Source organism: Chiroxiphia lanceolata, chromosome 7, assembly GCF_009829145.1.
Source record: "Chiroxiphia lanceolata isolate bChiLan1 chromosome 7, bChiLan1.pri, whole genome shotgun sequence".
NCBI classification, from domain to species: domain Eukaryota; kingdom Metazoa; phylum Chordata; class Aves; order Passeriformes; family Pipridae; genus Chiroxiphia; species Chiroxiphia lanceolata.
In genome coordinates, this window is record NC_045643.1 from 17,860,353 (window position 1) to 17,887,861 (window position 27,509).

General features: G+C 36.5%; 1 protein-coding gene across 4 annotated transcripts in view; it reads left to right on the plus strand.

The window, feature by feature from the left end:
- Positions 1-27,509, plus strand: part of OLA1 (Obg like ATPase 1) — a 118,276-nt gene that overhangs the window by 26,499 nt on the left and 64,268 nt on the right. For 3 of the 4 annotated variants that reach the window (XM_032693286.1, XM_032693283.1, XM_032693284.1), the window contains exon 4: positions 5,553-5,680. The exons of the other annotated variant lie outside the window; for it this stretch is intronic. In XM_032693286.1, coding sequence (XP_032549177.1) covers positions 5,553-5,680 — 128 coding nt within the window. The remainder of the gene's footprint in view (positions 1-5,552; positions 5,681-27,509) is intronic. 4 annotated transcript variants of the gene reach the window in all.

The following is a 27,509-nucleotide window of genomic DNA, read 5'->3' on the forward strand; positions in this document are numbered from 1 at the left end:
ACACAGAGCTTATTGCACCCCCAAACATTTCTATTTCAGTCTTTTTTTAATCTATCTTGGATGTGCTTTTCGAACTTAAATTTTAAAGCAGTCCTGGTTATCTCAAAGGAGGATAATACATAAATTGCAACTACCCCTCTTCAACTCTAGCACTGCCCATTATACTTCAGGATCTCTGATCTTTTTGTCAGCAGATTGCTTTGGTTTGTTCTGGTGCATTGTAGGCTGATAAAAATTCATGCAGTCCTCTGCAATATTAGGTAAAAGTTCCCTTCAGCTCACTGTAGATAGGACTATCATTATATGACAGCATACTTAGATATTTGATAAAGTTTTAAAGTCAGAATTGTTAATCAGTTGCTGGAAAGCGTTATTAGAGATGAGGTCAGCAGTGGGACTTTCTGAGTGACATTATGTGCGACTTAATCTAGATTTAAGAAGAGCATTTATGTAAATGGAAACCACCTGTAATTCCAGAGTGAGACACCAATAACTTAGCTGGATGTAACTAATGTATCAGCATCTGTAAGCACATCTAAACAATCCCATTTTTTACTGAAAACAACTGAAAATTGGCACGTATATCCTGCTGTTAATGTTCTTCTTCCTTTGGTGTCACTGAATTTGCCTGCTCTTCAGTTGTTTCTGAGCCTGTGTAAATCAGCTGGGCTGCGATGTATGTTCTAGCATTGCAAATTTGCCAGCAGTTAATGAAAGACCTTAAGTACTGGTGACTCAAGCCATCTTTTCTGCCTGATGGGAGAAGGCAAAATTTCATTAGTTGTATTTTGTTGGTGTAATAACTTACTGAATAGGTGTTTGATATATACAGGACACAGACTGTGTGTTGTAATCCACATTGAAGCTCTTACCTTTTTATGATTCATATAAGCGCAATTTAATTAGCAGATTTTTCACTTCTGGTTCATGTGCCATTAGGTTCAAGTCTTGTTTGTCAGTAGCATGGATAAAATGCTATTAATGAAATCATTCTTGCATAGAAATGATCAGGGTTCATCTGCAGTACCTAGTTCTTCAGAAGCAGATTCCTTTAATTGCCCAGTGAGGGATTTTGCTTACATTGGTCAAAACTGCTTGCAAGATTGATTGCAGAAGCTGTAAGCGGGAATACAGTCTCCTGGAAGAGGGAGGGTTTTTGGACTGTTCATTTCTGTTTGGAAATGAGCCAAAAATAGCAGTGAGGACATACTGAAAGTTCAATGGCTCTCTGAGTTTATCACAATATATATGTTCTCCTATGTCGCTGCTTTTACTTTAGGTCACTTGTGAACTCTTCACAGATGACTCCTACTTAAGTTGTATGAATTTTCGGGAAGAAGAATAGTTTCTTTTCTAACAGATTTAACATAGATGCTTTTAAAGGCAGAAGAGCCTATGCTGGAATTAGGAGATGAGTGGCACGTTTGGCTTTACCAAAGAGAAAGGGAAGCTGGACATTATACCTTAATACTGAAGAATCTGGCCTTTTGTGGGACCTATAGGTTTAGGTAGAGTTTGAGTTGAGAGAAAGTTCTTGAACTATTAAAGACATGAGTAAGAAGTATGTTATGAGTATTATCATCTAGGCTTACTGGAAAACTGCTGCACTTTGAATTTACTTGAAGCTGTCATGTGGCTTTCCAGGGTCTTGTGGTGGATGTGAAATTTAAGTAAACTGTAGCAAATGCTGTAGAGAAACTAATGGGGTTTTGTTTGCACTGGTGAAGAGAGATTGTGGAAACCTAGAGGTGTAAAAAACCCAGGGAGAGAAACAGTGATTACTACAAAGCAATTACTAGTGGAAACCCAAGAAATAAATGTATGCCTCTTCCCTTCAAATTTTAGAAAAACAATACTCACAACAAATTAGAGATACCATATATGTGTGCATTTTAGAAGCAAATAGGTAACTGACTGCATTGTACCATTCAGAACTGCTGTACTGGACAACAGGTCAGGTAAAGAAACTCCTCTTGCCTGTTTAAATAACTGTTTTGGACTGAAGTTTGAAGTGAAATTTGAAACCAAGTTGGTGAAAAATAGGCCTCATCCCCTGTAAAATGTGTAACCCTATGGATGGTGTAAGCCTCTTATTCCTCAATGAAAACTGTAACCACTGAACTACAAAACTGAACTTGGTCTGGCCCAGAGAGTCCTTGTGCTCTTTACTGCACAGTCCCTTATACAGTGAAGGTAGGACACTAACACAAACCCACTGTTGCTGTCTAAGTGAGGTAAAAAATCCTTGCTCAAGGATTACACCTGTGATTAAAATACAGAGATACTTCTGAATTTGGTATTCTGTTTCATACTATTCATACAATTACTATAAATTTCTGTGACATGCTTTATGGTAGGTTGGTGTTGCACTGATTTGTACAAATGATCTGCTGATGCCACCTGTTCCTGATGATCATTTGAGGCTCAGTGACATTATGCTAATGCTGACTAACGAATCTTAAGAAATGGAAATTAATTTGTTTAGAGAAGGAGGAAAAAAGAAAATAGGACAATCCAGTTAAGTCTACAGTAACCATATTCGAGGTATAGGGTACTTTCCCACCATTGTGTGCAGTGTTTTCTCTTTATTTAGTTTCATGATGTTTACTGTTTGTCCTTCGGAGTACAGGAAGGTGTGACTAGCTTGTGCCTTTGTCTGCTTTTCTCGGTATTCATCTTTCTATGATGAAACAGATATTTAGACCTAGGAGTGGGGATAGTATTAATTTGCTTGGAATGTTAGCTTTGTGGTACCCGAAGTGAAGGTGAGAAAACGTCCTGGAAACCCGGATACTTCAAAGGTCTCTTGCTTGTACTAGTCAACTGTGAAATGAATGTACCGTGGTTTCTTCCCATTGTCTAGCAAATGAGGTTGAATCTGGTGATAGAGTGGTCATCTGCATATGAAGGTATCTGCCTTGCTCTAATGTGGCATCTTTGTAGGGAAAGTGTGAATTGTTCTGATGGCTGGTCAGGAAGTTAATCCTACCAGAAAGGTGAGAGGGGAGCATACAACATTTCTAACACCACCTCTGTTTTTCTTAAAACAGTTTAAATGACAATGGAGAAGTGCTTTAAAGAGCAGTATTTTTCTGTCTTGCTTTTGAGTTAGTTATATGTCAAAAAGCAAGGAGTTCTAACAAGTCTGACTGGGAAGTGGCTGCTGTTTCTTCTGAAGTATGTCAGCTTTGTGTTTGTATCAGGCAAAAGGAGTTACTGGCTTTTGTCTTCAGAATGTGAGTAGTGCCTTAGATAAGGATTTGTTGTTTCTTAGTTTGTGTACTGGTAGTTAAAAAAAAAAAGGTAGTTTGCTAAGAAAACCATAGTGGGACAAAAATGAGAAATTTGCAAAATTGGTTTATTTCAGAATGTTCTTATATTAATGTTCTTTCTACTGCATTCCACAGCATTAACATTCAGCACGTGATATTTGTCTTCCCAAGGATAGGCCCTTCTTTTCATAGGCCTAGTGAAGTTTAAAGCTAAAAGTCAGCATATTGTGTACTTGGATTTTGTAAATATTTTCATGTCTGTTTTTTCAAAATCACCCTTCAGGGTATTCATGCTTCTTTCTAAGCACATCACAAAGGTATTAACGGCATGAAACATGTCATTAAGTTCCTAGTTTATTACACCTGACAGATTTAGTGATACTTTGAACTTCAACTTGGTAAAAAAAAAAAATTGTATTTTGTATTGTGATCTGGTATTGTGAAATTATTTTACTTGGAAGAGATTATGTGTCTTGGGAAGTGTTAGAGCAAGATTGAAAACAAAACTTTTAGATTACCACTCTTCCAGAAATAACTGGTGTTCCATATTAAGACAGATTCTAGTGGATCATCTCTTCCCAGATTAGGGAGTTCATTTGAAGCGAGGAGGTGCACCTGCTGATATTAAACCATGTGTTGTGCTATTTTCAGTCAAGTGGAAGTGGGATAGCACCAAGGAAAAAAAGTTGGAAATGTGCTTTTTTTCAGCCTAAGCCAGTTGCTCTGAGCAGAGACAGTGATCCATAGATTTCTGTAACTACATTTTTTTCTGTCTGGGCCATAGCTGTCCTACCAGGCACTGGGATAAGAAAAGAGTTGTTTTCTGATGCCAGTGGATTTTCCTGCTCTTACAGATTTGACAGCAGTCATGCCATCAAATATTTCAGTATTTGAAAAAAACAAATGTATTTATCAGCAAGTTGTCACACTAAAAAAAGTAAAGCTCAGTTTGGGCTGTGGACAGGAAAGACTTCAGAAGTGTAATGCTGCTCAGAGAAGGTTTTTCTATAGGGTTGTCTAGGAGGTTACTGGCTAGGTCATCCCTAGCCCTCATTCCCATCTTAGTGGTTGCTTCTGTCTCTGAGCAGCACTGCAAAGGCAGGTGTTTGGAAAAGACATCTTAAGGTAGACCACAGAATTTATATCTTTAGATTTGAATCTCATGTTGAAGACACTCACTGTAAAACAGAACACTCACCATAAGACCTGACACTCACTGTAAAACAGAACACTCACCATAAGACCTGACACTCACTGTAAAACAGAACACTCACCATAAGACCTAACACTTAGTGCTTTCAAATTGGCACTGTGTGCTCCCACAGGCTGCAGAGTGCAAGTCACACCCTTCACATCGGTGTGTCTGTTTATGGTGGTATTGTCATTTGTGTAGACCACGTGAAGGTGCTTTTAGTCAACACCTTTTCACAAAGATTTAACGTATTTTTTGTTTGTTTGTTTTTTTTTTCCCCCGACTGAGCTGGATTTTGAGAAGTAATTTGGTTTAGAGTATACATGAAAAAATGAATGTCTGTTAAGGTATTTGCTAATTTTAAAACAACTTGATAATTTGCAGAGGATAAAAGATTTGTAGTTTATAAATTTCTATATTCATTTTCCATTAGTTTAAAAGCTTTTTTCCATTTTTGTGTCAGGTAGTTTGAGCTTCGTGACTGTTGTGTTGTTGCTGAATAAAATGTCATGTGGATGTGTCTGCTTAACCCTTTGCAGTTCACTGTGGTGGAAAACATTGCAACTGTTTACATTATAATACAAGCTTCATCTTAACTTGTTTTCTGCTTTGATCACTGCTAGTTTTAATCACCACTGTATTTAAAAAATACCCTTGTCTTCTGAGAAAAATTACATAACTTACAGAACTGAATGGTGACCTTAGAGGTGTGTGATAGCAGAGTGCAATGGCCATTTGTATGTCTCATCCCTTTGGTGCTATGAAAATTGTGCCTTACACATTATAGACTTTATGCCTGCTGAACCAAGCTTGTTGATTATTGTATAGTTGTCTGTATAGTTCCAAAAAACTAGTTTACTTACTTCAAAATTAGTTTACTTAATTTTACATAAATATTTACAGAGAAATTAGAGAAGGGTTAGGGTTACAAGGGAGGGTGGGGAATTTTGTAATGTGTTTCATAGTGTGATGTTTAACTTGTTCTAGAAAAAAGAAATGTTGGATTTTCATGTTCTGAATTTATTTCTGTGCCAAAAAATTTTTACTAATATGCTTCAGTAATGAAACTTCTGACTTTCATATTTCAGCAAAATTCCAGCATTTCTGAATGTGGTGGATATTGCTGGCCTTGTGAAAGGAGCCCACACTGGACAAGGCTTAGGAAATTCCTTCTTGTCTCACATTAACGCCTGTGATGGGATCTTTCATCTGATGCGTATGTAAACTTATTTATCTGTTTTCTCTAGCATAAGGACAGCGTTGTTGTACTCTAATAACTGTGGAGCACATATCCATTACAATTTTAACCTTTACCTTTCAATTCAAAGTCATCATGTTTTGGGTTTTTCCAACCAAGATGGTTCTCATCCTCTGCTATATAACATGTATGCCTTTCTTCATAAGCATTGTACTGAAGACTTAAAAAGGAACTGGATTTTTGGAAATCTGGAATAATTGTTTGTTATTTTCTTCTGCCAGTAGTGCAGGGCAGTTTATTTAGTTTCTTAAAGGAGGAAGAATGGAATGTGATAATAAAAGGATGAAATGGAAGTAGAAAATGAAAATAGGGGGTTAGTAGCAGATTCTGTGATTCTGTTCCTCACAGGGCAAGCCTCATTTCTTTCCTTTTCCTGATGTCTGTGTGACTTGTATTGAGTCTTAAACACCCCCTTACACGTCCTTCTCCATGTGAATTCTGAACATTTCTCAGTTACACCAAAGGTTTTGATTCCCTTTAGTCACCTATTACCACAGTGTAGAACTGGCCTTCAGAGTCATATTAACAGCAATTGCAAGCTTGGACTTAAAATCTCATTGAAAGTATATGCTGGTTTGCAAAATATACTTTGAGTATTGGAAAAGCCTCATGTTTCTGCAGATTTGAGGAAACTGGACACCTTTGTTGTTGTCTTTTTGGTTGGTCACTATGCAGGGAGTAAAGAAACAATAGAACAAAATAAACCAAAAAAGGTAGAAATACTTTTATTTGGTGATTGGTGCAAAAAATTCTTTGGGCAGGGTGTTTCTAAAACAAAATCAATACTAATATAGTAATACATCAGTCTAGTTTAAATATTTGTAACTACCCAAGAACCATTCCTGCAATAACACTAGAAAAAGGAGGAGGTGAAGATGAGTTTCCCTGAATATGGCCTGTCCTGGGATTGATACTGTTTTGCCAGGTATGATAAACTTTTTATACTTGCTCTGTTTTGATACTTGTATCATAAATGCATGGTAAGGAACAGATTGATACAATAGCCATTGGAGAAGATGGTTCTTAATCTATATGTTGAATAATCCTAAGCATTTGGTTCAGGTAGCTATTATAAGGGATAGCACCATTTGTATTTTTCATTGGGGATTGCAAGAGGAATGAAATTATTTTTGTGGGTGTTAATTGCCTAATAAACCCAAAGCTCTTTCAAAATACTATTAGGGATAATAATAATAATAAAGCTGATGCAAAATTTTATGCTTGAGGCATATAAAATTACTTTTTGTTTTCCCCTGTGAAATGCATAGTAGTTCTACTTTCCCCAGAATACTAAAAAAATGAAGATTTGGTACTAAAAATAGTAATAGTCCTCTGGTAAATAAATTTTTTGAAAAAGAATCTATTAGTTATACAACACAAACTCTAGTTAAAAAACCTAGAACTCACTGAAGTTTTCAACATGCCATGGTAACTTATAATATAAAAATGTATAGACCTTTTTAATATGTTGTAACGTTTTTACACCCATCCACCCGTCAGAATATTTTCAATGAGCCTATGTCATGTCTGGAGCTTGTATGGTTTCTGTTTGATTATAGAAACTACCTAAGCTGCTTTTGTAAGTCCTTGAACTTTCCAGATCCTGGGATGAAGCTTCTTTGTTGCCTTTTACCAGGGTTTGGTCCAAGTTCTTAATGAACTGAGTATCTTTGGGAACCAGTGCCCTGAAAGCAGCTGTCAGTTTTCAGCCTGGCAGGTAGGCAATAAATACTGAACCTCTGCAGCCACATAAAACTGACTTAAATGGGTTACCAAGGCAGGCTGCTCCTATGCAAGGAGAATAAGCAGTGGGCTGGAAGGTGAGGCTTGTATGCCAGCAAGCTGGAAAGGAGGTGTTGCTGAAGAGGAAGAGAAGATGACAATGATAACGTGTTTTTAAGAAGAGCTGTACTAGGAAGTGATCTGGAGACCCTGCATTTTCAAAGCATGAAAAATTTAGTGTTTGTTTTCACTAAGGTTTTGATTGGATCTGAATAAATTTTCACCTTTGAGCGCTGAAAGTGTTGCTCCCTGTCTTTATGCTGTTGTGGTATGTACTTCTGCTGCCCATGGTGATGGCCAGCATGGGAAGCAGAGTCCTTTGGAGAACTGGTCTTTTTCTTATTGATGAATGCCAGGCAGGAAGTCAGAAGCAGGTCATTGTGGGATTTGTGCTGTAAACTTCAAGGTCTGCATGCCTGAGTTTATTGAAGAAGGGCTTGTTTGACTTAGCTTTGTTCTGTTGGTATTTTTGCAGAAAGAGTTTGAAAATTAACTCACATTGTATTAATTAAGGTAACGATAGGCAAGGAAGTGGCTTACTAGGAATGGAGAGCTTTTGTTGAGTATGAGCCAAACTTTGGATATCTCATCAAAGGTATTTTATAGTCTTAGGCTAAAGGTTTTGATCCTGTTTTCTTTATTTGTTGAGGATGTGTCCAACTGTGTTTTCTTTAGGACAGAATGTTTATTTGTGTTTATTTAGCTGCCATAACAGAATACACTGTTGCTACCTCTATGGATGGCTTTTGAAGAAACCTGTTGCTTATCAGTTTATCAACTACAGAGCACACAGGTGAGCTGCAGCTATGGTACTTTCACAGTAATTATAGTTATGTTTTTGTTGGAACTGTGGAAGTTCTGTGTGGTATCTACCCAAACTGTTTTTTGCATGGCATAAAGCTGAGTAGAAATGAAAACAGTTTCCGTGTGGCAAATTCTCTACTTCCCTTACTTCATTTAGAAAAAGACAGTACTTCCACCTCAAAATGACTGTGTATTTTCAGCCTTCAGATTTCCTTATCCCATGTAGACTGTACTTTCTCTGACAGACATGGTATTCATTAAATCAATAAAAACATTGTTTTAAGTCTAACCTGTATTTTAATATATGCAAAGAAGCAGGCAACATCTGTGAAAACAGCACATGGTAAGGTAATAGGACAAGTAAAAGGAGAGGTAAGTTTGTGTTGAGCACCACTGTATTTTTGTACATGATTAGTAACAGTATGAAGCAGATTCTCTTACCTCAGCAAGCAAGGTGGTTAAGTTTTCATATACAGAATAGAGCAGTCCATTTTTGGGGTTTGATACCTCCTATGTATTTTTTTCTATTCAAGTGCACAAACGGAAAATTATTTACTGATATTTAAACTAAACCATTTGATTTCCATACACTTAAAAAGAAAAATTTCAGATGTTATCCCAGTTTCTTGGGGTAGGGGTGTAATTTACTTTTGGCCAAATCCAGTTATCAAAACCTCAGAAAGATATACTTCCTTACTTATTGGCTGAGTGAAGGGGGAATTTAATTTTAAAGTGGTTGTGTGTCCTGGATAGTGGTGCCTACAGCATTGTACCATAGTAACACATGCTTTAAGGTCGTTACAGCTTTGTTCATCTTCCAAGTTTCACTGTTTAATTTGAAACATTTTTGACAGTTCTGTTTTCTGTGTTTCAGGTGTATTACAGCTTTTACTGAGGCAGCAATGTTTTTTGGTTACAGAAGGGAGGCTATTTGAAGGTTCTGATAGTGTTTCTTCCAAATTTCATGGCTTTAACCACCTTTCAACTTTTATGGCAGATCAGTCACAAGTACTTGTAGAAAATTACTTTCTTTGTATGGTGGACTATAAATGGCAAGCTTGTTACAAGTGTAAATTTACAAATTGCTCCTAAACAATGCTTCAGTGAAGAAAATGGTAGATGTCAGTATTTAGTCCCTGCTATAGCTCTGTCAAGCTTTTAAATGTACTGGATGTTAAACAGCCAGAGCTCTTCATGTTTTTGAGTTTCTCTTCCGACTGATATCCTGCAGTCCTAGTTTTCTAGAAAATATGTTCCACATTTTTTTCTCTTATTTTTAGTTTCTTTAATGAAATCCAGTCTTTTCAAAGTTACAGAAATGGGGAAGACATTTGTCTGTAAAAGTACTTTGCTATCAAAATGCTTCTTTTCAATTAATAAAAAACCACGGGGGTTGGGTGCCCAATGTTAAGAGTAGGGCAGGCAACACTGGGTTTTGTGGAAGAACTTGAGAGCTCATCTGTGTGCCATCAGCTGGTGTCCCAGTCCTGTAGAGTGACATGTGAGCCGCCTGTGGTGACATGGTGCTGGGGGAGTGCCGGCTGGTAGGGGTGGGAAGCTCCTGCTCTGCCTGGAAGTGCTCTGGCTTTACAGCAGAGGAGCTGCAGCTGCCTTTTAGGAGCAGGATGGGGAGTTTGATAACTGATAATCTGTGAAATCTTGTTCTTTGTGATAAGAGTGAAAGAGCCATGAAGCTAGGTAAACATCCCCTGCGGTCTTATAGAAGTGGCTGGTGTGACCAGTGTGAATTGGTTCCTAGAAAGCCTTAATTGTGCTTGCTCCAGTTTTATGTCTGTTAAAACTGGAAATGTTTACGCTCCCTGGTTCTGCTCCTTCAGGGTTTTAGGTAACTTCTAAACTTGTTTGCCATTATTGAAGGCTTTGATAGATATGAATCACGTCAGCTGAGCATAGTTTATTCTTGTTTGAAATAAGCACTAATCAAAACTGAGTTTGACAATATTTGTACTGATTTTTTGCTCAGCATTTAAAATCAAATTAACTTCATTATTTTTTTATCAGCATGAGGGTTAATGGTAACTCGCAGTAATACTGCCAATGTTTTGATTTGCCTGTAAAAATCAAAGAGGTGATAACGAAGTTATTTAACTGAATAAGATACATCCTCTTTTTTGACCTAATTGTTTGACTTTATATAAAAATGTGTGTAATTTCTATATAAAAATGCTAATCGTTCTGTAGCTTTATACAGCTGAGGCATGATGCATTTTTTTCCCCCTTGTTCTCTAAGAAGAAATCATTGCTTCTCCTGGAGTCTGACTGCTACAGAGAGGAGGCATGTGAGGATATCACTTAGCCACTCTCCACTGCACTAGCATTTCAGTGAGCAAAGTATGAGTTACACCTCATCCCTTCAGCATGTGTGTTCCATGCACTGGGAATCACAGTGTCTCTGTTTATGCAGCTGTAGCTTGGCTATGTCACTGCTAATATCTGAAGCTGTTTTTTCATTTTTACAGTGTGTCAAAAGTCACCTTGAAATGATGTAAACATAGCTGTCTTACAAATATTTATTGTCTTTGACATATTTTGGTTCAATTTTTTGAAGAGGGTTTGTTTTTGGTGTATTTTACTAAATGTAATTGCCACTTGTTAAAAAAGGGTTGCTCATTTTCAATACAAACCTTTCACTGCGAAGCTAACAAAGTTTAAAAATAGTTTGCACATATTAAACTTGTTAGTGTTATACAGTCAAGATGTATCGCTGTATGCTATTGAGTAGGTGATTGTTCTTACTGAGATTTTCTCTTCCTTCTTATTTGTTGTTAGAGTAACTAAATTAAAGCTTAATAAAATATTTGGAGTGGCTCACAGTTCAGCTAAACTTTTTAGCTGCCTTTCAGTTACTTCTCTATATTAAATGAAGGGTTTCAAATTAAAGTGGCAGTTGTGGCTGTGTATTAACCTGATGCTTGGGGTTTTTTGTTTGTTTATGGGTTTGTTTGTTTGTGTTTTTTTTAAAATATTGTATAGTGTTTTAATTCTGAGAAAAGGTTTTGCATGGGAGATATTTGTGATCACAAAGTTGTGAAAATGGCATTCCTCTACTCTTTTTAGCAAAGTCATTACCAAAAGTGAAATAGTTTATATTAGAAAGACTATTTTTGCATTGTATGTTGCAATTTCAGAATATCAGGTCACAGAAAAAACCCAAACCCTTTGCAACCCTCTTGATACTGTACCACGTTCTGTGTGGTAAAACAGGATTGGGAACAGTGCCTTCTCAAAGGGGATGAAGTTAAGTTCTGAAGCAAACAACATTATATAGAGAAATTCTATATACATACAAGTCTCCATTCCCCCTCTAGATAATGTGAAGTAACGAAAAGGAGACTGAGGGGAGACCTCATTGCAGTCTACAACTTCCTCATGAGAGGGAGAGGCGGGGCAGGCACTGATCTCTTCTCTGTGGTGACCAGTGACAGGCAGAACCCGAGGGAATGGCTTGGGATTGTGTCAGGGGAGGTTTAGGTTGGATATTAGAAAAAGTTTCTTCACCCAGAGGGTGGTTGGGCACTGGAACAGGCTCCCCAGGGAAGTGGTCACAGCACTAAGCCTGACAGAATTCAAGAAGGGTTTGGATGATACTCTCAGGCACCTGGCGTGACTCTTGGGGCTGTCCTGTGCAGGACCAGAAGTTGGACTAAATGATCCTTGTGGGTCCCTTTCAACTCAGCAGATTCTGTGATTCTGTGAAAAGGAAGCATGTTTGAATAAAAACTTTTTTTTTTTCATTTTTATTTATTCAGACACAGAATTTGGTTTGAGGCAAAAAACCCTCTAAATCCACAAAGTACCCAATAAAGAAGGGATTCGAGGGGTAAATGATTCATGGAACACAGATTTTCAAGAAGTTCTGCCTTTACACAAGATTTATTGCAGGGAAATGCAGTTGTCATTAGTGTCAGGTACTAGCCTTAAGCCATCTTGGAGAGCTAGTGCTGTTGTCTTTTTCATGTGCCTACTCTTCAATACAATAACATAGGAAGAGACCTGTGATGAAGGTTGATGCTCAGAAGCAGTTGTCTGCTGATGTAGTCTATTTAGTAGAAGCACCTGAAGAGCAGAAAAGAACCTTGTGTGTGCTTTGCATAGTAGTACATTATTGTCCAAAATACTGATAGTGGAATCAAAGGACCAGAATGGGATTCTTGTGAATCTTCTGACTTGGGGTTTGAACTAGTACTACCTTGAAACCTAAACCTGCAAGAGGGAGGGAGACATTTTGTACACCAGCATCCTATTTGATAGATCACTGCCAGTGCAGGACCAACTAGCTTAGTTTGGCCAGCTGTAAAAAACTTTTAACTAATCAGATTTTTCACGTAGGCAAGAAGATAATTACTAGAAGGGCAATAACCTCCTAAGCTCAACGATTGCAGTAGAACTTTGCAAGACCTGTTGTTCTTGAGCATAATATTAGTGTGTTTGAGATCTAGGAAATCACGTTGTAAAATCACCCTCATCTTCTATTGTGTTGCTGGTGTTTCTTTCCTTTTGGTGTGCATATATTGACAAAATTTGTGAGTTTGTACCTCAGAGCTGTTTGCAGTGTGCTGCTTGCGGCTTTCTTTCCCACAGAGGAATGAATTTGTTTTCCTGGGCATGTGGGTGCACATTGTGGAAAAGGTGCTGGAAAATTGTCATCACTCTAGTGAGTTAGCCTTTGTCTTTATTGAACAGTAAATTACATTGCCAGGCTGAGTGAAAGTGATACCTGAGCTTTAATCCATACTCCTCTAAGGCCAGGTAACTACAGTTTAAAGCACAAAAAAAACTCATGTAAGAGTTTAAATAGGCTTTATTTTCAAATTTCTCACAAGTAGTAGTTGTTCTGAGGGCTGAATAAGCCTCTCTGAATATATGGATATTAGGAGCAAAAATTTATACATTGCAGATTAGTACAGTTTTAAGCCCTGATAATTAAATAAATGTCTCTCAAGGATATACTTTACTTCTGCAGAAAGGATGAGAACTGTGGATGTTCAAACATTTTGTAACTAATTAAACACTCCAAAGTTTGTTTTATGTTGAGGTTGCCTCTTGATGTCACAAGTTGAATTTTGATTGTATAGTACCTATGCGGTTTCATTTCAGTCTCAAATACTGTAAAGTCTGTAATTTTAGTTAATTACTTATTGAGAAGGAAAACTATTGTTCTTGCATTCTTCTCTAGCCATTATTGAAGTTTGATAATACTAGCATTGTTAGTCTCACGCTAATTGAAGTTACAGTGGATTTTGGAGGCCTCTTTGTCATTCATCTTTAGCATAATACCCTGTGCTTCTCTATGTCCAGTTTCTTTTTTGTATCAGAACAGATGAAAACATAAAAATTTCTTGTCTAAAGGCCACCACCCTTGCTGGAGTAGCAGCATCTAATGCCATTCTATTTATAGATGGAACTTGTTAAGTTTCCTCAGCAGGGACTTAAAGCTATGACCTCGTGGGCCAGAAACAGGAGAGCTGCCTACTGAGCTACAAGGGCAATCTCTCAATTCTAAAGAATACATAGAAAATTTCTAATATACTGTACTGTGAGTCATAAAGTACTTGACCAGTAAACCCCCCCCACCCCCCCAAGAATAAAGACTAGGCAGGCTATCTTTACTGAGTCACTGTTATTATTTGACCTACAACTACTTTTATTATAGTTCTGCATGTGATTTGGAAGTGTATAATTGCTATTTAGGCAATACAGATGAGTTTTTCTCTGTAATACTCTAAAGAAATTGTCAATGTGTGGTGGTGTTGGGGAGTTCAGAGGACTGTTTCTGAAATACATGTTTGAGTGGGAGTCTTTACTGATGGTATGGGGTATCCTGGCTTTTTTAAGGTGACAATAGGTTGTTCCATGGACTTTCTCAAAAGCTTGAAGGGAAAAATACTGCAGATGGATTTTGTTTTTTTGGCATTTGTTTGGTTGGTTGGTTTGGTTTGGGTTTTTGGATTTTGGTTTTTGTTTTGCTTATATGAAATGTGAAAACCTGTTTTCCTTTGGTCGGAGGAAGGCTACCTTAGAAAAGATAAAATAACAGTTCTTTACCAGACTGTAGGAACAGAAGAAGGTAAGAGACTGATTTTTTTCACTTTAATTAGCTGCAGTGATTGTATCAGAAAGGTGAGTGGTTTGTAAACTGAGAATATTTTAGCATCCCTTTCAGAAAGTGACTTTCTCAAAAGTGCATTCCTCATGATATAGGGACTTAATTGCTTTTTGTTGTGGGTTTTTGGGTTTTGTTTTTGATGCAGAGTCTTAAGGAAAACTTTAAAATAGGTCCTTAGAAGCATTTCCAATTTAAACGTAGATGGCTATGCTTCCTAATAGGCTGGGCATGGGCCTGTGTTGGATTTGTAGGCAGCAGTAGAAGTTAACTGTTGGTGCTCAGGGCCTCTTTGTTGCTCCACAGTTGAGTATGGCCAGCAGATGTGCGAGTGGGTCAATATCAAATGAGCCGATGTAATTATTTCTGAGGCTGACGTATTCAAATAGACAAGGAGCAGTTGCAGAAGTGATTGTGATGCATCATCTGTGAGAGTGGTGGTGTCCAGGTGATGGAGGAACCAATGCTTTGGCTCCTGCTAGAGGTACAAGTAGTGTAGTGTAGCTTTTAGTGCCTTGAGGCGAGGAACCAAGTTACTCTGAAAATTTTTCTCTTTGTCTCTTTAAATAGGAACTAAAGTCTAAGAATCTAAGGAAAAAAACCTGGAAAGCTAGTAATCTATTTGAAGAAGGGATAAAGTATTTTTGAAGTGGCTATGCAGAATAGCAGAGCTCTTTGGTGCTGGTTTATTTTATTAAAAAGAACTTTGCCATGTCATGGTTTTTTGTTCAGTTTGTATTCCATTAATGTTTGCATACATTATTGGATGTACGTTCATTGTATTTACACTTATAGTAAGCTTTATACTTGCAAGTTGTTTTGAATGCACTTTATCTTCTACTAGGTCTTCTGGCCCTCAAAATATATGAATTGAATTCTCCCTAATTATCTGGGTTTGTTGTACTGGTATTTCCATGGTGTATGTATGCGATTTGCTGTGTACTGAACAGTGGAGCAAATACTGCAAATGAAGACCAGGAGGAACCTGGCTTTGGGTTTCTTATTCTGGCTATAAGTTACTTATCCTAGACAAACTAAATAGGGCTCCTAGGTTAGCTAAGATATGCTGTTGTAAGACTGTTTTTTGTGTGTCAGGCAAATCTGTCTGAGATCCTTGGGGTGTCAGTTCAGAGTTCCTTCCTTTTTCTTTGCCTATGAGAGTCTATGAGACTGTTTAATAAACTGACAGAACACCCTCTAGGTCAGTTTTCTTTCAGAATTGCTATTTATTGGAGCAGGCCTGTTTTCCACAATGACCAAAATGCCATTTTCTAGAAGAACAGGTGTCTGTCCCTTTCCAAGTCAATACTTTGTGCCAGACTCGTACACTGAATAAGAATGTCTTTTGAGAGCTGAAGCAGCTCTGCACTCCGACACCTTTTCTCTTCTATATGCAGCCACTTTCTCCTGTGCTTTTGGAATTGATTGTGGAACCATGTAGTAAGAGGGCTTTTGGTTTTTAAAAATAACCATATTCTTCTGGCTGGGTTATTTTAAAAATAGGTCATTTCTCTAACCAGATTTAACATGTAATGCAGCAAACAATCATGCTGTTCTAGCTGAGGGAGCATTAAGCTGAGATTGGTAAATTGAAAAACATTTGTAAAAAGCACAGGTAGATAGGAAATATGTGATGCCAATGGCATCCTTTTTTTTTCATACTGGAGGCAATTAACAAAATACATGAGTTATCAGGCCAACCATTTGTTCTTGTGAAATACCTCAGAAATGCTATTTTTGGTTCTTACTTTGAGTTTTGCAGTTAAAGTAGGGCTTTATCTGTTGTTGATAAAACAGCAAGAAGATTCTTTAGAACCTCAGTGTTTATCGTTATATACGTAATTAATTTTCTGAGTATTCAGGTATTATGTGGTTAATTTCTTTTCGTTAAAGTTAATTTAAAAGACTTTCATTACAAAATCAAACACTCTCTCTGCTTCCTTCTCTCTGCCTTCATTTCCACCCCCCAGCCCCATCATACAGGTTTTTCTTCCAATAAGGTTGATGGCAGATAAGCTTCTGTGCCTCAAGCTCACTTTACTAGTTAAACTTTTAAAGTATGTTTGAGCACAGGTTGGGGTTTCAGTACGTACCTAGATAGCTATTACTGAGATATCAATTCCATGATGCTTATTGAATATTTTTATGCACCCAGCTTTGGTAATTCGATGTGAAAATTGATGTCTCAAAACTAAATAGCAGCAGGAATGGGAAGTCAAGTGTGTGAAAGAGTTGCAAAAGCAGGGAAATGTAGAACTACAGGAGTGTAGGCTACCTGAGAGGGATTGCTTGCTTTCAAAAGGAGAAAATACGGAAAGAAGCAGAGAGAATCTGAAAGATAGGCATGTTAAGACTGAGTTGGGCTGTTCTGAAGTGTCATAAAGCAGAAAAATTAATCCAATGAACATCACCATAGAAATTGTGTGTGTATGAGTATATATGTGTAGTGTATAAGATAAGAAATATTGATGTGTCATATATTTTAATTTTTAGGGATGACATGGTAAAATTACCATGCAGAGGAAACAGTCTGATATCTTGGTGAGTTTAATCTGTCCAAACCAGCAAACACTAAAATGTTTTGATCATTAGCAGATGATTATTTCATAGTTTAATCACAAGGCAGAATATAAAGCTTTCTTTGGTATGCTTACTGCATTTTTGTCTTCTCAACTTATCTTCCAATTTTTTAAATATATAACTAAATCAGTCAATATCATTCTAGGTTATTTTATTTAATTTTTAAATTTTTAATCTGGATTATCTGTGTGTTTATGGTTTCTTTTATTTGGCTTGTAAGTCTCTTGCACTTAAATGCAAATGTGAAGTATTTTCCTGGATTCATTGTAGCGTAGAGTTTTAATTATTTTTTTCTTTTATAACTCTCTGCGTGCTTAAAGAAAACAAAACTATTCACTAGATTGTGCAGTATTTAGGAAAAAAACCTGTCGTTTCTCTAATGCCACTCTTGGCCCAAAACTATATTAAATAACAACTGAAGCACATCACTTTCAATTGGTTTCAAGACATGAAAACAGAAATTTCCTTACTATGGTGCTACAATATTCAGCTGTTGTTTGAGATGGATATAGAAAAGAGAGTCAGCAAGAAAATATAAAACTTCTTGTCTTAAATTGATTTAATTTATGTATCACAAGGTACTAAAATATTGAGTGCTTTGTGCAATTACAAAACATTGTGAGTGTAGGCAGAGCTCAAGTCAATGGGATCCAGAACCTTACCTCAGTTTCTGCTTTTAGCAAAATAATGGATAATTTTCCCTGAGCCATAGTTCATCTTTGTAGTTTGTATGTTGAGCTTTTATTTGTAGAGATTGTTTAGTCATTATGATAAAACATATTATAAAAATTTTGATAATGAAGAGTTAAAAAGCTCTCAGTGTTTTCTTTTTATAAGCCACCTGTTGCCTTAGATGCATAACTATATGAATTCGAACAAAGTGCTCATCACTTGTCAGCCATTGGTGGCAGCATAAAAATTACTTGTGGTGCTTGCTTTGCAAGAAGTTCTTTTGTGTTTGTGACATCAGCTTTGTTTTCTACAATTAAAGTATTACACGCTAGAATAATCTAAATTGCAACCACTAAATGGTGATGTAGTTCTTTTTTCATAGAGCTGAATTTGTTTACTGGTTGCGTACAGCTATTGACTACTGTTTAACATGACATGTCCCTTTTGCCTAGAACAGTCTTTGGAAAAGGTGGTTTTTTGTGTCCTGTTCTTGTCTCCCACCCCCTCCATTCCTCCTCCCTTTTCCATTATGGAAAGCTTTTCTCGTACTTTTTTTAACAAGTAGATAAAAATACATGTTAGGCTTCAGTTTTGTTTTTTTTTTTCACCTAGCAAATTAATGGCACACGATGATATCGCCACAGAGAAAAAAGCCTTGCAGTGGAGTGATCTGGACTGCAGGAGATGTTTTGTTCCATAAGAACACATTTTGACATGAACAGAATAGTTTTTGTTTGCATGGTTTAAAATAAAACCCCAAACCAAACCTGTTTTTCTGACTCTGACCCTACTGTACTAGTGACTGTACAGATACCTACTGAATGGCTTTCTCTGTTGGAAATACCTTAGCTGTGATGTTCTGTTCCTCTGTTATGGCTTTATTTTGAAGTCTTTCCACTTCAAAGTGAATGGGAAGAATTTGCATGTGATTGAGTTATGATTTCTTAGTATTGTTTTCCTTGTGTTAAAGATATTCAGTGCTATAGAAATTTGTGGAAAATCTGCTGTCCCCTCCTCAAATTCTGTAGTATTGAATCGAGGGTGATTTTTGTGGGAAGTTCAATTAAGCAGGTACAATTAGTATAGTTTTTGTATGTTGATTAAGTACACAATAGGCCTGGGTTTTTTTCACGTAACCTTAGGAAAGGTATAACTTCTATTCAGAATTTCCATATACTTAAAGTTATGTGAGACATAGTTCCCATTTGAAGAAATTAGACTATAACTAAGCTACAATATTGCTGATTTTTATATTAAATTGCTCTGTTTTTGTAAGGAATATAAGACAACTGTGTAATTCTGTATTAATTTGCATGCAGGAGTTACTGGCTCTACTGAATCTGTGATAAAATCTCTGTGGCTACAGACTAGTCCTGGAGCATTGAAGGCTGACTTTAGCAGTCACCTCCCCTCCTTGGACCAGAAGAAGGAGAGTTAGAGGTTATGCTCTCCTTGAGACATGAGCATATAGATTCAACTTTGCTATTCTTTCATGCTGATCTAGTAACTTACCCTTATGATGCATACTGCAAGTTAGAGATTTAGATAAAGTCAAAAGTAGCTTACAATCAAATAATGACTACAGCACTGTTCCAACAGTAATCCTGTAGAGATTGGGATGTGAAAAGAATACAAATGCAAGCTAAAGACTATGTAAAAATTGTATTAAAAAAATGCAGCTGTACTCATACAGTCTCTTCCCATACAGTGGCTTTGATAAGAATATGATTATGTTTAAACTGATAAACCATTAACAGCATTCAGTTTACTAAGGTATTTTTATTGTTCAATAAAAATTGAATCATTTTAAGGTGCTAACTGGTAAATTGCTGATTCTTGCTCTTATCCTTTCACATATTTTCCTGTTGTCATTTTTCATGGAATGTGTATATAAGCAAGTAGGGAGAGAGAACAAAAGTGATCTTTTATAAAGTACTTCTATATCCTTTCCAAGGGTGCAGTTCTTTTATTTACTCATACTGTGTTTGTGATTCAAATTCCATGAATTGCAGTCAAGTTCTGCTTAGTGTAAATAAGGATGGCTTGGTCCGAACCTAAACTAATCAGTATATATTTATAAAAAACCCCAAAATAAATACCCTCCCCTCTTCTGTATTGCTTACATTTGCAGAGTGACATTAATGTGACTGTGCCACATAGAATGAATACTATAGTGTATGAGTTAATTGATCATTTATAAATACAAATTCTTCTTGGGAGAAGGGTGGGGGAGAATGTTTCCTTGTAGTTGATTTGTTCCATACTGAAATAAAAAAAACAACTTGTTTAAATTTAATTTTTCCTTCTCTCTGTGTTTTCACTGGGAGTAGTTTTGTGTGTTAATGAATGCAGTTGCACTCTTTGAGTAAGTAATTGTGGGATTCTGTTGTGTGCATATATTTCCCTTTATGGAGAAGTGTTGCAGTGTCATTTTTGGACTTGATTTAACCATTATTGGAGCTGGAGAGTGCAGTGTGAATACACCTAGCAGAGCAAAGGTACCGCCAGTTGAATTGGCTACTCAACTTTTCAGTTGTCTTACTCACTAAACCTCAGCAGGGTTTCAGTTATTAACAGAAGAAAACATTCAGAATATTTAATATTTTCTTTTTAATGAAACCCTATACTTTTTTAGAAAGTGCTAGATATTAGTAAGTTTTCATTTTCCTCCCATATTGTGTGTGTAATGTTGTCATGCTAAGATATTTTGACTGCTGCATTTGAGCGTTTTTGTTGAATGATATGATGGACTTCAAAAGGTAAATACATCGTAATCTCAATTTTCCTAATCAATCATTGTAAAAGCTATGTCGTAACTTTTCCTAGTCTTGCTGTAGATACGAATGTGCAGCTTGCTGTTTAATGGATAAAGGAAACAATTAAGTCAAAGAGCATGTCCAGGAGTACTCCTATTTGTGGTTCTCATATTTGTGCCCCGTGGATGTGTCTGTACCTCTGGGTGAGGGGGATTCTCTCATGGCGCACTGCTGCTGCAGGCTGGACGGCTTCCTTGGTTTCATCTCTGTTTTCCTGTGTCGGGAACACGTTGGACCATGTTTGGGAGAGAGAACATGGGATTCTCAGGAGGGGTCATGCCAGGAGCCTGCAGAGGTGATAGGTGCTACCTGCCTAGAAAGTGCCTTCAAGCTTCCCGGGCCGCCTATGTGTGGACAGGTTGGTGCAGACCACCATCATTTCCAACTTGTCACAGTCACACAAGGAGTTCTTACTTCTTCATGTCCCTTCATCTGGTTCTCATAAGCAAAATCCAAATTCCCTCCCTGCTGGAGAGAAATGCTGCCTTTGTCAGCTAAAAACCTCAAGTTACACTTTTCTCTCATCTCTTTCTGTTTATGGATTTTTTTTCAGAATGTGTCTGCACGTGGTTTGCTAGCTTGAGGTCTTTTGCCTTCTTACTTTTTGTTTTCTTGCTCTGTAACAGCGGGGTGATGTTGGTTAACAGGATTTTGTATGTCAGTGGTGCTATTTACTAGAATGCTGTTAATTTACTGTACTAGAGCACAGAAAAGATGAGAAACAATGATTTGTTTGCAGTTTCACAGAGCTAAAAGCTTCTTGACTGGAAAGATAACTTTGGGACCACTGCAGCTATAAGACAATTGTTTTAAATTGAAATGTTAAATTTGGTGGAATTTGATAAGTTCGCGCAAAGCAATTTCAAATCTCACCCATAAAATCAGTGGGAAGTTACATTTGTTGTTTTCTGTGTTTTAAACTTTACCTTAGAGAACAAATAACTGTTCATTGTTTCAGAACATGCGTAATTATGTGGAAGTGCATTAATTCTGTATTGTACAAGCACTGCACAGAAATATTTCCACGTAACTAGGATGAAATATTCAGCATATTTGAGAAGAAAGAACCTTTTGGAAATCTTTGGTAAGGGGAAATATTACTTGTATAATTTATTTTGAACACATAAATCAGTCTCATATATCATATACCATCAGCTTTAATATCCTGATGGATTGAGTGGATGGGTAAGCTGGGCTTGTGGCTGCAGTGTTGGGGAGAAAGGCAGATGGAGCTACATCTGAGAGAAAAGCGGCGTCTTCCTGTGGAATGCAGGCAGGCTGTAACTGCCTCTCGTAGGAGGAGGGGATACTGTAATATTATCAGCAATGTTGTGTTGAAAATTGAAAACAAGTAACTAAAAGCATGTTGTAAAGAAACGGATGATTCAAATGACTCAGAGAACATTTTTTAATGTTAGTAATCAGCAAACCACAGAGAAAAATTAACTTGTGATCAGAGTTCTGATTTTTCACCAAAATGGAAAACCTAGTCAAGGGTAATCCATCTTCTGTTCACTGAACATGTTTTTTCTTAGCTATACTGCTTACCAGTTTATTTAAACAAAAAGATTTTATGTGTGTGTGTACTGTTAAATAAATGTTGGAACAGAAACTTAACAGCTTTATAGCTTCTTGGAAGCTTCTCTTTTCTTCAGTAATATCTCAAAAATTTCAGAAAATTTTCTTAAAAACAAATAGTTTGAAAAATAAGCATTCAGTTAACATTGGTTAGCTGAAAGTAAAATGCACCCTGTTTTCATTGTTTTCATACCATTGCAGCAGCTATGCTTTCTTCAATTTGTTTTTTTTGTTAGCGGTAAAGATGTCTTGTTTATTTGTGGTGTGTTTCTAACCTTTTTCAAGTTTATGCATTGTATTTTCATAAGCTATGAACATCAGGGTTTTCTTGCCCAATGAAAAAGAAAGAATCTTGAATGGGTAACATTTTCATTCTATGTTATGTGATACAGATTTTTTTTTTTAAATCCCTGATCCAATTCAGATTAGACCATTACATTATGTAAAAAGTACATATAGTATTCTTTATCAAGGTTCTTACAAAAAGGAAAAATTAAACTGTGAACTGTATCTTTATAACAAAGTTAAACTGGTTTGGAATCATAAGGTTACTGAAAAGCAGGATATAACTCTTAAGAGATCTTTTCTGTCAGATTCTCCTCCTTGAACTAGCAAGTGACATGAAGTCTGCTAGGACAGTTCTGGCCTCTGACTTGCTCCTGTTGGCTCTTTTCTGTGGGCAAATGGTGAGCAGGCTGTAAGTTGAGTGAAACTTCCTGAAGGGGTGGTGGTGGTGTTTGACTTGCTATTTTGGGAAGCATCTATAGCAGTAGTGTTAGAGGCATCTATGTAAATGCTTGAATATTGCATATGCCTTTTTCATGTGCTTTGAAATTTAGGTGGATTTTTTGTCATCTTTCATCTATTGTGAAGAAGTTAAGTATTGTGGTTCCGCATCTACTGAGAGTCTACTAGTTTCAGGAACCCTGGAATAATTCTGTCTTTTTTTATGAGAATGATGGCCTCTTCAGGATAGATGAGGTCCAAGACAAATACTACATGATAGCTTTAGGGTAAAAATTGCAAGGAACCTTGCTACAATAATTGGATGAAAGTATTTTTATAGATTTAAGTGCTGATGGACAAGGACTTGCTTCAGAGACTTCAAAAATTGCCAGAAGCATTATGGCCAGCATAGTCCTTTTCTTCTGGAGAGTTTGAGTGTTTTGAGATGGAGAGGGTCTTCATTCTGTCTAAATGACTTTTAGGCTTATTTTATCAGGAAAATAAGACCAGTTTCAAACCAAACCTTGAACAAAAGATGTGTGCTGGAATTAGTGATCAACACTGTCTGTTTCAGTGTTTTCTGAAGTGTCTCACTGCCATGAGTTTGGCAGTTCGTATCACAACCTATTAAAAAAGTTGTGGTAGTAGTGATGTTTAAAAAGGCAGTGGTCAAATGAAGGATGATAACATGAGTATTGATTATTTTTCATTCTGAAATGTTTTAAGATGCATGTTTCCTCATGCTAAAAGGCAATTCCTGGTGACCTGCTTGACTTTGCTGCATGATACAAGTGTTCGTGCTGACATTCATATGTAAAGAACTTTGAGAATTTGAGTGTACCTTTATTTAAATTAAAGAAAACAACCTTCAAAGGTGTACATACTATTACCAGCTTATAGTGACTAGGAAACTAAGGCAATACCACTGAGAGAGGCAGTCCAACATCCATTCGGCGTTGGCCATGTGGTTTTGTTTATACACTGTCCTGTGCCTGTATGTGAAGACAAAATTAATTGTGGTTGTGTGCCAAACTTTATGGTAGGCCTGATCTTTTTTACTACTAACCAACAACTACTTTGCAGCTTTAATCCTTGTGTTTGCCCATCTAGTAACCCTGAAACTGTGGGGAAAGCTACTATGCCTTCATATGCACTGTGTTTGGAAAACTTAGAATAGAAGGCAAGTAACACAAAATAAGTCCTGATGTTGAAAAATTATGTTAACTAATAAAAGTATATAAGAACAGATAAGAATATATAGAAGCTGGTAAATAATGCTGTAATACAAACAGTGGGGAAAAATATCAGAATATATTTTCATATGAAAGTGTTGGTCTCTTTAGAGACTACTTGCTAGAGCTGTGTGTGCACACACAATTTTACCAAGCAGGCCTTTTTGGGTGTTACTGTTAATACAGATGTGAAATATAAAACATGATGTAACAAATACAAGGTGGATTTAAAAATGGCATGTAGAGGTAAAATACTGTAAAATGTTTTAAAGTTTGAATTTAATTGCAAACCAGAACATAATGATCTGAAGAAGTACACTGCTGAACTGAGGTTGCAAACCAGTGCATTTCGAAGAACACAGCGACCGTCTTGGCGACTGTGCCTTAACTTCAGCCCAGGGTGCCACTGTCACAGCTCGAGTTAGTCTCTGCTGCTTCTCCCTAGCTGCAGTCAGGTGCTGTGGTGATGCCAAAATACATCTTACTGCCATGAAAAAATAGTGAAACTGTATCAGTTCTTTAATTCTGCATGAATAAGGATAATACAGGGGTTGGGTGTGTTTGCAAATGGTGAGCTGTCCTGAGGGGTGAAACAGGTTATGTTAATGGTCCTTGCCCTACGTGAACCTTGTAGGGTAATCCCTAAATGGCTCACCTAACCCTGTGTAACTTGCATTGATGTTTTTAATTCATGAATTAAATGTAATTTAATTTCAAATTCCTAAGTTGAAAAGGTTTGTAACAAACTCTTCCTCATGCGACGGTACTTTATAACATCTTTGTCTTTTTCTAGCATTAAGAAAAGTGTTTCTGTAATGTTAATTAGCTAGTAACTGCTGTTTTCAGTGTGCTTTAATTACCGTATGTTGCTTGATTATATGTTATGAAATAAACTTAAGGTTATTCTAGATTGTTAAACGGTGAGCTAATATATAACTACTGTGCTTAAGATGAGATTTCTCAGATACTGTAGTGGGGATATTGGGAAGAGGAAAAGCTGAAAGTGCAGTCTTATTCTTAGTATATGAAGACAATTTTAAGAATTGCCTCCCAGATTTTAAAATTACTGTTTATGAAAAATATCTGATAAAATACCATGAAAATACTTTGAATCATAACTGTGCATCATCATAGAATAGGTTGTAAAGATGTAACTCTTGAATGATTTGCATATGTGTTACTAATAGGCATCCTTTGCTGACAATCTGATTGTACAATGCAAGGTAGTTATCATTAACTATTACTAAAGAATTTTTTTAAAGTGCTCCTATTCAAATTACATTTAGCAGTAGCTACACTGCCAAACTGCATGAGTGTAGTTCTTTCTGCACGTGTAAGCAGAGTATTACTGTATTGACAGTTGTACTTTTTAATGAGCAAGATGTGTAAATAACTTAGTGCTCGTGGGCAGTTTTGTTTTCAATTTCAGCTAGAAAAAGTGCTAAATGAAAGACTGTACATAGTGGTTATATTTAGTAAACAGACAAAAAGAAGTGAAGCTTTATAGATTACTTGAAACTTCTGATAACAAAGATATTTGATTACCTTCCATATTAAAATAAAAAAGTTGAAACTTTTTTGACTAGAATTTTGAGTATTTTAAAATGTATCCTGTAACTTCTTTGTCTCCTTTAAAAAGATATTTACAGTAGTATTTATACTGGCTATTAATTTAACCAATCTAGCACTAGAAACTGCTCAGAATTTTAATAATATTCGCATATAATTGCCATAATGTCTGGTCTTTGCAGGAGATGGTACTTTGCATACTCGAGGGTTTTTCTATGGTGTTTCTTTCTCAGATTGCTAGAATAAAATCCATATTTGTTTCAGTCGATTTTACATAGAAAAAACCAGTTTACATTTTCAACTGATGCATAACTTTGTCATTTGCTTTGCTGTATCTTAAATTCTAGCTTCATCCTTAGTTAGACTTTGTGGTTAGTGTTCACATACTTCCCCTCCGATCTTCAAGTACAGTGTAAGCTGATCACAAGCTAACTTTGCAAATGGCGCAACATATATGAAGATGAATCCTGTATTGTGCCAGTTTATTCCCCCAAAGATTTTCATCATCATTTCTTTTACAGAAAAAAAAAATGTTTTCAGAATTACTTTGCCAAAATATTAACTCTTGGTATTCCACCAGTCAACAAATTATTATATTCAAGATTTTTTAGTTTTGTGGGCCTTTTTAATATGTTTCTAGTTTTTTAACAGTTTTTCTTTGAAGTAAAGATATGGCTCAACAGTGTTGATACCTAAGAGGGTAAGGTCAGCTGGGGGGGTTGGTTGTTTTTTCCTCTGTAGCCTAATAAAATGTGGCATTTTAAGTGCCGTAGAGAGGGTTTCAATTGTGGCCACTCTCTCAGTTAAGTAACTACTTACAGACACTGAAGATACCTTTTTTTCATTCAAAGAAAGTAAAACAAATAAGCGTTCCTTCCTCTACAAATGTTACAAAATGTAACATACGCGTTAATTTCCCTTATTTCACTATTCATAGTGGGCAGTGGGGCTTTGGTACAGGAGGGGCCTTCTGTTTTTCCTTTTAAGTTTGATGCATTTTTACAGCAGTTGTTTTGAGTATCAAAGTCTTATTGTCTACTTACTAAATGGTAATTTCTTTTTTTTTTTAAAGTAAACTTACTGCTGATTTAGTTAGATACTATTAGTGGCATTTTTTTACGGAAAGTTGGAGGTGTATTCTTTAGTTGCCTGATAACTGTATTAATAACATAGCAGTGTATAACTGAGACTTTAAAACATTTTCATTTAACTTGTGTTTAAGGTTTATAGATATGAATGAATCAGCCTTGGCTTTTAGGTGAAAATATTTTCAAATTTAAAGCTTTTGTGCCCCTGATGGGATTATGTCGGTGGTTGACTGAAAAACTTAGGAGAAGGGAAATGTTTCTTTAACTGCAAACAGAGGGAATCGAGTTGGGAATTTTGAACAGAGAGGGGAACCCCCCCAACTTTAAATACCCTTCTGGTTATGATTATTATGAAACTGAGCTTTGCTTCAAGATTTTAGACAATGCTATGTTTTCATAATTTAATTGGTATCTATTTTCTGAGAAGTAAGTGATTTGACTTTCTTAGAAGATGCCTTTAGCAAACTGGATCTGTTGATAAGTAACTCATTTGCAGCATTATTGTACTGACTCGTGAGAAGTTTAATTGCAGTTTGCTTCCATCATTTTTCTTGACAGCTGTTGGAAATAATGTGGTAGATTTGGATTTATACTGACTTTCAAGAAGCAGATATTTGTTCAAAAGCAGTCGGGGAGTGCAAAGATCCATGCCAATATTCAGAATTCATATTTCCCTTGAATGGAAGGTTGTGATAAAATGGTACATGGTGTGTTTTCATTGCCTGTTGAAAGACTTTCATGCAGTTAAAATAAGCATTTTGATGGTGGTTGAATTAAGAGTTTTTGTCAGTCTCTTCTCATCATGGATGATTAGAC